This window comes from Miniopterus natalensis, chromosome 17 (genome assembly GCF_054644295.1).
Source record: "Miniopterus natalensis isolate mMinNat1 chromosome 17, mMinNat1.hap1, whole genome shotgun sequence".
Classification (NCBI taxonomy): Eukaryota; Metazoa; Chordata; class Mammalia; order Chiroptera; family Miniopteridae; genus Miniopterus; species Miniopterus natalensis.
In genome coordinates, this window is record NC_142097.1 from 42,829,475 (window position 1) to 42,842,289 (window position 12,815).

The 12,815-nt window shown below is 42.8% G+C and overlaps 1 protein-coding gene across 3 annotated transcripts in view; it reads right to left on the reverse strand.

Annotated features, from left to right (window-relative positions):
- The window catches only part of ACOX1 (acyl-CoA oxidase 1), a 22,718-nt gene continuing 9,903 nt past the window's right edge, over window positions 1–12,815 (reverse strand). For 2 of the 3 annotated variants that reach the window (XM_016212431.2, XM_087826359.1), the window contains 12 exons: window positions 10,064–10,221; window positions 8,223–8,330; window positions 6,911–7,030; window positions 6,648–6,763; window positions 6,059–6,228; window positions 4,993–5,155; window positions 4,387–4,577; window positions 3,688–3,867; window positions 3,482–3,587; window positions 3,198–3,341; window positions 2,722–2,928; window positions 1–1,845 (listed from right to left, as the gene is read on the reverse strand). In XM_016212431.2, coding sequence (XP_016067917.1) covers window positions 1,795–1,845; window positions 2,722–2,928; window positions 3,198–3,341; window positions 3,482–3,587; window positions 3,688–3,867; window positions 4,387–4,577; window positions 4,993–5,155; window positions 6,059–6,228; window positions 6,648–6,763; window positions 6,911–7,030; window positions 8,223–8,330; window positions 10,064–10,221 — 1,714 coding nt within the window. In that variant the 3' untranslated portion in view covers window positions 1–1,794. The remainder of the gene's footprint in view (window positions 1,846–2,721; window positions 2,929–3,197; window positions 3,342–3,481; window positions 3,588–3,687; window positions 3,868–4,386; window positions 4,578–4,992; window positions 5,156–6,058; window positions 6,229–6,647; window positions 6,764–6,910; window positions 7,031–8,222; window positions 8,331–10,063; window positions 10,222–12,815) is intronic. The other variant, XM_016212432.2, reaches the window with a different exon arrangement.

Sequence of the window (12,815 nt, forward strand, 5' to 3'; positions counted from 1 at the left end):
AGGTTTTATGTCTTTATTCTTTGATTACAGTGAGTCAAGTTCAAGACAAAACATACCAATATTAATAAAAATAGTATCAAATATCAGATTTAGTTTTTGATTAGGTATCACTTCAAACACACTCATATCCTGATCAAGACAGTCATCTCTGAGTGAGGTACGTAATCACTGATATCGAAACAATTCTGTATTTAACAGGTCAATATTCAGCAATTTAAGTTTACTTTGTTATTTCTCAGAATCTGAACTACTGTCAAATACCCAAATGAGATGAACACCGCACTTTTTACTTCCATCTTAACACAATTATCAATTAACTCTCCTGGTGGAAAGATTAAGGCTTCTGTCAACAGACAGTATTTCTGCTGGACCTAAATTATCGTGTTACCAGTTCCACTGGGACAGATTTTATGTCAGGTCCCAGATAGTAATTACATTTCCATGAATTATACCACATCCTCAAGACTGATTCTAGAACCAGTTTCCTGAGGCAGATGTCACAGACACAGTTAGAAAAAAAATGATGTATTGTTTTACGTTGACTTTAAGAATAAAATCATTAAGAGGTACATGTTTACCCTTTAAATATAGAAAGATTGTGCAGATAAGATTTTAGCTGAAAGGACAATTTAGCAGTCCTAGAAACATACTGAAAATAAAGCCTGATGTACAATAAGAAACAGATTCTATGCAACTTCCATTTGTCCTTTAGCCATAGTTTCAATGATTCTATTTTCTGATCCAAAAACCAGAATATATGGTTTACAAAGGATTTTTCTGTGCTACTCCTGGGTGTCAGAAGTAACCTGAGTGATGCTTTTACTTTTGTCATGACAGGTACTGTGACCTCCAAGCATTTTACAGCACATATGAAACCTGGATTGTTCCAGACTATCCAGTTAATATGGTCACCAAAGTTACAGCAACCATAACTAAGAGCCCTCCCTACACCTCCTACCAGGAAGGAATGGTGACCTTTCCTCCTTTAGCATCTCTTTCAGGAGGTTAAGGGAGAGGGGGGGAGGGAGACCAAACACCACAGATTGAAGTCCCATCAGCTGACAAAGGTCCTACGTAGAGATAACTTTGCTACCTACCTCTTCCCAAGTTGTTGGGGACAAAGCGCTACTACAGTGATAATTTAGGGATCCTTCAAATGGAAGATTAACTTCCAGTTACACAGGACCACAATCTTGCTGAAGAAATCCTTGTGTTAGAAAAATGCTACTATGAACAAAAAAACAATACATCAGCAACCAAGGGCAAGCAGGCAGGAAATGTGTCAAGCACAGACTCACTCACAACAAGTTTCCTGATTAGTTTATTTTCCCCAATCAATTTTCTTCAGTTCTGCTTTTAAGCCAGGGTTGGTGGCAGGAGCAGTAGGGCATTTAGCAGGAAAGCTCGGAAGGTTTCTACCTCACTTAAAAAATACCTTTGCTTAAAAACACAGATATCCAGTGATTAGCAATTAAGATGTGAAAAAATCAACTACTTAGTAGTTACATTCTACTAATTATCAAAAGTGATGGCCTGGGGTTAGCAGCGTTACAGAGGGAAGTCAGACTGCATTTCTTAAAGCGTTTTCTGAATGCTTCACAGGTCTCTCTTAGTGTTAATTGCACTTAAAATACTTTTTTTTCCATTTAATTTCTGAGAGCTGTTCATTGTTTTCTTCATTTATAAAGAGGAAAGGGGTCAATTTATCATTTGCTCGATAGCGCTCTGAATTTGATCAAGATTCAGTGCAGATTTGTGTGACAGGTGCAGTAGAGGACTGTGCTGTTGTGACCTTCAGAGCTTGGACTGTAGTGGCTTCAGGTGCTTGTAGAAAGATTCATGGACCTGAGGGAAGGGAGAGAGAAGAAATGACTGATAAGGAGCTTGCAATGTAAAAGAGCATACTTTTTTTTTTTTTTTTTTTTTTTAAGTCTTTATTGATTTCAGAGAGAGGATGGGAGAGGGAGAAAAAGAGAAACATCGATGATGAGAGTCACTGATCGGCTGCCTCCTGCACACCCCCTACTGGGGATTGAGGCTGTAACCCAGGCATGTGCCCTGACCAGGAATCAAACCCTCACCTCTTAGATCAGAGGTTGATGCTCAACTGCTGAGCCACACAGGCTGGGCAAAAAGAGCATACTTTTAACCAAGAAATTATCGGCATCTTATTTGGATCCTGATCCAAAGAAATTGGGGTGGGGGTGGGGAATAGAATTGAGCCAACTGAGAAGCTCTGGACATAGGACAGCTCATGATGTTAAAGAATTGTTGTTAATTTGTTTAGGTGTGAGAATGCTATATTTTTAAAAAGAATCCTTATCTTTTGTAGAGATACATATTGAAATATCTATGGATAAAATTATCTGACATCTTGGATTTGTTTCAAAATAATTCTTAGGACAGTGAGGGTTGGGGGTTCCAGATGAAGCCAACTGGCTGGAAGTAGACTGTGGAAGCGTGACAAAGGGCCTGGGGAGCTGCATCAGTGTCATGCTTTTACGTATGTTTGAAAAGCTTCAATGAGTTATTAAACAGTCAAGGAAGTTAAGGCCTGCTTACTGCAGGAATGAGCTGGTTCCCCTCTGAACCTGTTGCTTGACTAACGTGACTGTCCGAGATGAGCTTTCAAAGCTTTTACAGATAGACCAGCTCAGGGGTCTTTTCTCTCTTAATATTTAAATGAACAATTATAAAAGGTGAAAAGATACTGTTTTTTACCTCTGCTTTGTTCAGTGGAGAGTTCTTGGCCCACTCAAACAAGTTCTCATACACATTCCCATCATAGCGGCCCAGCACGGAGCCCAGTGACACATCCTGGAAATCAAACGCATCGACCAGAGCGACGGCATCCGGGCGGATCACGGTCAGGAGCTCCTTGATGCGCTGGTGCACTCGGGTCACCTGAGAGTCTGTCAGGATGCTCTCCTGGAAGAAACAGAACAGACAAATGATGCAGATATGTGTCTGTACATGGTGGACAGGAGGAGATTCAGTTGCATTGTGATGTTCCTTTGAGTTAATAAAGCTACTGTTATAATCATGACCCACATGTCTTTTTCCACCCAAACAACTGCCCTACGTTTGGCCACCCTGTATACAAACAGCTAGATATATTACATGCACACACAGCTATAAAGCAGACCACAATTATTTTTCTACAAAAAAAAAGGACGTCAACTTAGGCAAATACTGACCTGGAGAAAATCCCCCGCCTTCTGACTGATTCCGTACAGACAATATAAGAGACAGAGATTCCTCAAGACAGCCTGGATGGATTTATCTTGAATTTTGAGGACCTGCTCTGAAAAGAGCTTAACCGTCACATAGTGGCAATGTGCCTGGATAAAAGAACACAGTGGAATGTGAAAACCCTGGGAAGGACCCTCCACGCAGCGACAGGATTTCTGCAGCAAGAGGACGGGGCAGGTGCTGGAGGGAGGGCTGGCACAGTGGAGACGGAAAGAGAGCTGTCACTGACCTCACTTGCTCGCACGAGGTCAACGGAAGTCAGGTTCCAGGCTACCTCCTTGCTTTTCCTGTGACTCACTTCAGTTTGCAGGTTTTTGGCAGCAATTTCTACTAATCTGTTGAGAAATCAGAGAGAACTGAAGCTGGGGAAGGAGAGCAATGGAGCTCACACCCTTTCTCTTCCCTGCCGCAGCTCCAGCCCGAGGGCCAGCTCACCTGGCCGCGCGGAGCCGATAGGCTTCCGCGAGGCTGTCGGGGCTGTCAAGGTCCACCACGGTCGGCCACACCGCCACCTGCTGTGGCTGGATGCGCTGACTGGGCAGGTCATTCAAGTAGGACACCATGCCACACACCAACTTTCCTGAGTGCACCTGGTCATAGCTTTTCATCAGAAACCTAAAAATCATCAGTACACGTGCTTTTAGTAACTCTGCTTCTGGTGAAACTGAAATAAAACCAAACCTTCAAGAGGCTTTAAGTCATGTGACAAGTGAGTTTCATACTTGCTGCTCTGATCACAAGATAAACACAGTGGGTCAGGATAGAGAGCACAATGATGTCTTTCAGGAACAAATGTAACGCAAAGAGAAAACATGGTAGCAGCCCAGCCAGCCTGGCTCACTGGTTGAGCACTGACCTAGGATCCAGGAGGACGTGGTTCGATTCCCGGTCAGGGCACATGCTCAGGTTGTGGGCTCGCTCCCCAGCAGGGGGCGTGCGGGAGGCAGTTGATCAATGACTCTTTCTCATCACTGATGTTTCTCTCTCCCTCTCTCCCTTCCTCTCTCTGAAATCAATAAAGACATATTCAAAAACAAACCAACCAAACAAAAAAACCATGGTAACTGGAAGCCATGAGAAGGTCTCAAACACACTTATTAACAGACAAGAGTAGTCACGAGTTAAGGCTCTCACCGGGCGGTCTGCAGCATCATGACGGTGTTTTCTCCCTCGAAGGTGCAGGTGGGGGTGAAAGTGACGTAAATATTAGGAAGACCACTGCAGTGTGAGTAGCCATGCCCGCCGCAGGCCATCCGGCAGGCTTCGATGCCAGTGTTAGTTGTCCAGGAGGTGAAAGCCTTCAGCCCAGCAGTGAGGGCATGGAGCTGAGGGCAAGCACAGGCCGTCAGAACATCTGAGTGCTGACAGCCCGAGTTCTAATGAGAACACTGACCCTCCATCAGTGCCGGTCACTTTCAAAACCACCTGCTTCGCGCGTGACTGAAGCAGCACGGGCGTCTACCCGGCCTGAATCCATCCGTTCCCACACTCCCTTCTGAACTGTGCCACTTGGCAAAAAGTCACCCTGATTAACAGACGACCAATACGGTACAGCACTTCTGAAACTTAAAGACAAAACCCACAAGTCTTCACATTTAATTCACTTCCAATCAGAACTTCTGGATCCTTTGAGAATATATGGACCACTCATGAAATCCCAATTCGTAGTTTCCTCTGGATATTATCTCAGGCAAGCAGAAGCAGAAGGGTGCCCACACATGAACGAGACTGAACACGTACCTCAGGCAGTTCACTCAGGTCGCCGTGGCCAATGTCTTCATTAATCCGATGATAGGTCTCCTTCATGTACGCGCCCACAAAATGGAAGGCATAGGCAGTGGCCAGGAGTGGAAAGAGTTTATACTGCTGAGTTTGAAAATCCAGAATCTGAGGTTCTGGTTCACTAAAGTATATAGAAAAAGGAAAAATTAAACACATGTGCAGAACTCACTCTGTGCCCGGTTCTGGTCTAAGCACTTTGCTATATTAACTTATTTAATTCTCATAAAGACCCTGTGAAACTGGAGCAACAAGAGGCCCAGGACCTGCCTTCAGTCAAGCAGCTAGTAAGCGGCAGATCCTCAATTTACACTGAGGCTATGTAGCTACAGAAGATGCTGTTAACCACCTTGTTAAGCTGTCTTCAGTGGACAGAAGTTTCTAGCTGTGAAGTTTGTGTCTTTCTTTGTCTTTCCAGTATGACTAAGGAAACTATCTTATGGCAATATACAAAATCAAAGTTAGTTAATTTCATAGGAGGAAGGCGATGATACAGAGATCTAACCCAGTAACTAGACTAAATAAACTATATTTTGATCACAACTATGGAGAAGACCCAATGCACAGAGTCAAATATTTGAATTCTAAGGTCTGCTCTTATCAACTTCTTTATCCCCTCTTTCGGAGTAAAAAGGTTACCAGGGAGTCATGCCCAAGTGAAAGGCAGTAGCAGGAATAAACCATGGGCATGGACACAACAGTTTAATGTCATTTCCACCATGCCCAATTTGTAGTTGCTAGTAGCAACTAGAATTTTCAAATTGCCTTCAATGTTCTGAACACTTCACGTATACAGCTCAAGTAATATTATTACTGTTTTTCTTAGAAAATTAAAAATAATAAGGTGGTATTCTCACCTTTCTACTTAAGAACAGGAAGCCTAGGTTCTAAGTAGCAGATCCAGTACACTGTCATCTTAGCTAACTTTATAGACAATGCATCTTTTCTACACATCTGGGAATTTTGATATCTGAATGGGCTCAAAGCCAGGTCTTCAGTAATGAGCCCACTTCAGCTTCCACCTTACCCAGGCTTGATTTCAGACTGGTGCCTCACAGCGCTGTAGCGGATGGCAATGGTGCATGCCTTAGCCAGACACCGAGCAGCTTCTCCCACGAGGAAGGACCTGATAAACACCATGGTCCCGTAGGTCAGCTTGTTACTCACGGGTTTCACGTATGTGCCATCAGGCTTTACCTGGAAAAAGAATATGGGACTGATGCTTCCTGTTAAACTGGCCAGTGGTTCTCAAAGTGTGGTCCCCAGGACCACAGCATCAGCACTGCCTGGGAACTTGTTTGAAATATAAAATCTCAGTCCCCACACTGACCTATTCAATCAGAAACTCTGGGGGCCAAGCAACTGGGATTTTAGCCAGCCCTCCAGGTGGTTCTCACACACCCTAATGTGTGAGTCGTGGGTTTAGCAGACCAGCACATGCTCCTCGGACCTGCCAACGGCCTTTGGTTTCACTGTCACTGTCATAATAAAAGCAGCATCAGAAGTGACACTATGTTATTACCTCCTAAAAACAGACCCTTTTAACACCGTGGTTACCAACAGCCACAGCAATCCCGTGCCCGACACCACTGCCCCTCTCTTCTATTGTCATATACCTGGGCATACTTCATCAGCATGTTTTCTCTGGGGATACGATAATGGTCCATCTTCAGGTAGCCATTATCCATCTCGTCATAGCCAAACTTGGGACCAATGTCACCAACGGTGATGCCTACCACAGGAGAAAGGAAAGTCACCAGGTGTTCACGCTCTGGAATCCCTGGCTGTCCCCACTCCTCTTTAGTTATATGTTACACTTTTTGCATTAGAAAGTGCTCGGTTTAAGTTTTCATCTCAACATCAGATGAACAAGTCTAACCTGGCAAAGGCTTGTGGGTTCCAATTTCACGAATAGGTACAATGAAGGCATGTAATCCATAGCATTTCCCCTTCGTGTAGAGTTGGGCAAGTACTATTGCATGATTTGAGGTCTTTCCAACTGCAGCATCAAAGTAAACAAGAGACAGTGAGCAACCCTTCTTCATGTTCAAAGGACAGACACAAAAAAGGGGAGAATACATGTTAAATATGACACCAGACTATCAATAGTGTGCCCAGGGAGCCTTGTTTATGACAGCGCCACCCCTAGTTTTCAGAAGAAAATCTACGTAAGTGGAGTTATTAAAATTTATGGAAATTTGGCAAAGCAATCCTTCATTTCCATATATGTATAAACTTTTAAATGGGATAACTGACATGTAATACTATGTAAGTTCAAGGTGCACAACATGTTGATTTGATAGCAATTTATTTTAAAAGACAGCTCAGCTCTGCTTTCTTTTCTACGTATTTACTTGCTTATATAAAGAAAAGTACAGGTTAACCATAAGAACATTCATTTAAATTACTTCAGTTTTCTCCCTTAAGGTAGCGCTTCCCAAAGCAGCAGCCACTAGCCACACGTGGCTATTTACATTTAACGAAATTATAACTAAGTAGAATAAAAGAGTCGGTTCCCTAGTCAACTAGCTACATTTCCAGTCCTCGATAGGTATACATGGTAGTGGCTACTACCCTGAGCAGCAAAGACAGAGAGTATTCCAATCATTGCAGGAGGCCCTATGGGATAGAGCTGCTTTAAGAGGTTTTTGGTTAGTACATCCAGAAATATTTACCCTCTTTTTGCACGCTAGTTTTTTTCTTACAAAACTGTAGTGTCACATATTAAAATATATAATGTTAATAACAAAATCCTTCAAGCACTAGCGCCATCTGAGATATATATACTAAGACAATGGCTCAGAATGGAATACAGTAAGTTTCATGTCAAACTTATTTACAATAAAATCTGAAAACAACTCAAGTGCTTTTCAATACAGAAATGACTCACCAAACAGGGAGTACAGTTACTTTGACTGATGATGCTATAAACTATGCTAATACATGGAAAGGTTTAGGTGAAAATGAAGGAAAGCAGAGTGAGACAGCTGTCCTTTCCATGCTATGTAAGTGTGCACGTATCTGTAACATGCACCACAAGTCAATGTGGAATAGCTTAGAATAGTTAAGCCTTAAGAGTTTTTCTATAAAAAAAAGGTTTTTTTCTATATTTCAAAACGATTTCCTCATATAAGCTGTACATTCTAAACGTGATCGTATAACACCTAATAGCTGCTAAAGAATTCACTTACGGCCACCAGGCCACCACTTGATGGAGGTCACAGTAGGACTATTGAGAATGAACTCCTGGGTTTCGGGGTCATAAGTGGCTGTGGTTTCCAAGCCTCGCAGATGAGTTCCTAAGGAAATAAATTACACTCACTTCAGACAGAATATGGGAAAAAACACACACAGGGTACATCTCCTGTCCAGTCCTTTAAGCTCTAATATCTCAGAGAAGAACAGGCTCTAATGACAATAAAATGTTTTTAGATGAGCTACAAATGATTGATAACCAAGATACATAATAGCTTCCTACACTTAAATCAGGTAACATTTATTTAGATCAACCAAAAGAAAATGTAAAGGCAGCTTAGAGTCCTAGTTTTATAAGATCACAGGACATAATCTCATAGGAAGTTAACTGCCCTTTTAAGTAGTGAGTATGCCAATTTCAACTCACACTATTGTGTTTACTGCATCAACTACGAAGGATAAGATATCTTGTGACAGGAAGAGTGTCTAGTTAAAGGCCCTGTAAACTGAGAACTTACTTCAGAATGATTGCTAGAATGGAAAATGAGACCTTAAAAAGGTATAACCATTATGGGGGAGAAGACCTAGAACAGTGACTGTGCTGGCTGTTTCAGTGTGACCAGGAAAAGCTCCCAGTTTCGTATGTTTACTGAGGAGGGGCAGGGAGTCATGTTTTAAATCCTAACACAAATGTGCCAAAATTCTTTTAAGAGTTACAGGAAAATGTTCTAAGTGACACTCTCCCTGATAATACAAACTGCTCTGTTAATGCTGCATAGATCTCATCAAACATTGAAGCTCTGAAACATCTAGAAACTTCCAAGGTGAACAGCAGCCATGGCCTGTTTGCATGTGAGCCCACAACCTTCCCCAGAGTGGGAATCAAGAAAAGAGACACTCATAGGCTCCTTTCACCAAAGGGGCAGCTTTTTAGGAAAATGAGATAACATTAAACAGAACAGATTATGCCAAAACATTTTCAAATGCACAACCAAAACAAATGGCACCCCCTCTGGAGCCTTGACAATCCTGCACAGCAGTATTCAGTACCAAAGACGAAAGCCAAAGTAGCTACGACAAGATAGAGTCGCACAGAAAAAAAGGGCGAGTGGCAAACACACCTCGGACCAGCTGTCCCGAGACCTCTAAGTAGAAAAAGAGAAGCCGGAAGCAGATGAATGACAAAGACAGATATGAACTCAGAAGAGACGGGAAAAGGGAGGAGGGGATGGAAAGAAAAAAGGTAGCAGGCACAGAGTGAGACCAACTGCCCAGGGGTACAGCTCATCTTATTTTTCGGAGCTCTGGCTTAGCCACCTTCAGAACGTCACTGAATTTACTGAATCAGGCTCAGGTAACTTCTGGGTATGAAATGATTCCCATTTTAGCATATAAGCCCCTCATTTCCCACCAGGAAATCAAAGAGCACATCCACTCTGAATCTGTATTTCTTCTGGAATTTGTGCAAGTTCGCTAACGTATCAGTAGTAAGGGTCACTGGGTTCAGATTCTATTGCACACACACTCTACACAACTTCAGTGAGCTTGGAAACCAATTAGTAAGGCCTCACTTGTAATCACTGACCTTCTAAAGGGGAACCAAAGGGGAAAAAATCAGCATTTCTCTGTGATAACCTAAACTTTCATTTTCACCAACCAAAGCAATGTCCTTGCCAAGACTTGTATGTTGAAAAACCTGGCTTCTGCAGAAAGGTCGCATTTAAACAGAGCATGTATGGCACGCAGAGGTGCCATGGCTACCACGTGGCGGGCACTCCACACGTGCTGCGCTTGCAGCGCCCCGCCCGGCCCAGAAAGTAGACTGAATGCACCGTACCATGACCCATCTCTGTCTGGGCATAAGTGCCAATGATCTCCAGGTTCCAGGCGGGCATGAAGAAGCGCTCCTGCTGCTCCGCAGTCGCCTGGTGAAGCAAGGTGGGCAGGAACATGCCCAAGTGAAGATCCAGAGGCGAAGGCCCTCGGTGCACAAAGCTTCAAAGGAGTATCAAGGGTGGGCATTTAAGAAGAGCCATCAGGTGTGAGAGAATCAGCAATGTGAACAGACAGATCAAGGGAAGGAGAAAAAAAACACCTTCTGTAAGTATGAGTTAGTGGTGGATTTATCATGTATAAGAGCACTGTCCCTTTTTGTATCACTTCATAACTGCTGGCAATTTTTCTGAAGTTGGCAAGAAGTATTTTTGTACAATACTTGTCTCTAAATGTTTGGCAGGGCTGGCTGCCGATTTCAAAGCCTGTGCACACAAAACCATGTGCGCAAGGCAGAGGTTCGAGGCTTACCATTAAATCAAAGGAAATAAAAATCAGAAGCAAGTACAGGGAATGCAGAATTTACATTGTATGTGCTTTGCTCTGAAGAGCGGCTGAGACAGAGCACAGCAGTTCTCTCAGAGGACAGTATGTCCCAGGTGCAATTTCAATAGTGCCGGACTCTTCTGTTCGTCCGCAAAACATCCAGCACTGATCTGCATCCCTGAACTCTGCTCATTTCCTTCGGGTTCATCATTGATATCTAGCCACAGGCCATCAAAATCATTTAATACAAAAACCAACAGTGCTCTTCATCCTAGTAAATTTCAGAAATAAAAAAAGACATGCAATTTCTGGTGAAGACCATAATAATCACAAATAACAGACTCATGCATAACAAACTCTCCTTTACAATTTATGGGGATTGTAAGTAATAAGCATCTTAGTCATTTTAATTCCACTTTCTAAAGTCATTCTTTTCCATTTAAAATCTGCAGATGCCTTAGACTTCTGTGTGAATTTATCTTTAATAGAAAATAATTCTTTATGTCTTCTACATGCCCTCGTATTTTTTAAAATTGTTTTTTTATTGATATTTAGAAAGAAGAAGGGAGGGGGAGAGAGAAAGAAAGGAACATCAATCGGCTGCCTCCTGCATGCCTACCTACTGGGAATTGAGCCCAAAACCCAGGCATGTACCCTGACTGGGAATCAAACTGCTGACCTTTCGGTGCACGAGACGACGCTCAACCAACTGAGCAACAATGGCCAAGACTTGCCCTTGTATTTTTTTATGTTACCGGCATTCTGTTTAGTTTCTAGCTCTAAATTAACCAACTCTATGCTGATATTATTATTCGCTTTAATTATCTTAGAAACATTTCAGTTTCAAGATCTTTCCATTTGTTCCAGAAAAGGTGAAGAAGACATAACCAGGGCACACTGCTCAGGCAAGAGCGGACCAATTATGTCTTCCAACTGGGTGGCTGTGCTTTCAGCTAAGCAAGCACATAAAAATCAGAGAATCTGTGACCGGCTTCCTCATTCTATAAACAAGTCAAGAACAAGAATCTTATCGCTTAGCCATGGCCAGGTAGCTCAGCTGCTTAGAGCATAGTCCCCATATGCCAAGGCTGGGGGTTCGATCCCTAGTCAGGGCACATACAAGCATCAACCAATGATGCGTAAAGAAGTGGAACATGTCAGTTTCTCTCTCTCTCTCTCTCTCTCTCTCTCTCTCCCCCCCCTTCTCCTCCCTCTCTCCCTCCCTAAAAAGAAAAAAAAAGAAAAAAATAATCTTATCGTCCAATCACATCTTTGAGTCTAGTGCCACTGGGCTGAGAACAATGATGAGGACACTAGAGACTTACTGGAAGCATCCCGTAGATATGACCACTGGTGGAAACTGGGTGAAAGGTCCATGGGGCTGATCTGTGCTATTTTTGCAACTCCCTAGGAATCTATAATCATTTCAAAATAAAAAGTTAAAAAAAAAAAAATTCATGGGATGAGAGAGTGCCTTTCATTCACAATAAAAAATGCCAACTGTCCCATTTTTAAAAGAATGGAGCAGGAACAAAAATAAATGTATGCCTGGGACCTGAAGAGAGGAAACTCTGAACCAGGACTGAGAACTGTGGCGTGGGACCTGCTCGGGTGGCACTGAAAGGCTCATTTGCATTACTAGAAACCAGAGCTCGGGAAGGAGGGGCCCCTCTGAAGCACCCCCATGCGGGGCCGGGGTGGGGGGCGCAGAGTGCACTGCGGAGCAACACCCAATAACAAAGCTGCCACGACACCCATGGCGGACGGGTAAAACCGCCACGGTCAAAGCTGTCTGAGACTGAAGAATGTTTTCACAGCAGAAGAATGTCCCTTGTGACTAAGATTATTCGGAAGTGGGTGGAATTTAGACATGTTACAAGGAGAAAGTGACCTAGATAATTTTTTCACTTAAATCAAATATTTGTTGAAAAAAATGTTAGTTATGTGTCACAAATATTTTACATATATATAAATTTTTTTGGAGAGGGAGGCTGAGAGAGAGAGAAACATCGATTTGCTGGTCCACGTACCTCTGCAGTCACTGCTTGATGTTTCTATGTGCTGCAACCTTGGTGTATGGGGATGATGCTCTAATCAACTGAGCAACCCGGCCAGGACATTACATGTTATTTTAAAATAATTTATTTTAAAATAAAGCACCAACATTTTACTTGGTGAAGCACCAGAGTTAATTCTTTTAAACCCATAACACCGAAGGCCTTTCTAGTCTCTCCTCTGTGATAAAGGGCTGGAAAGGCTGGAAGTCAACA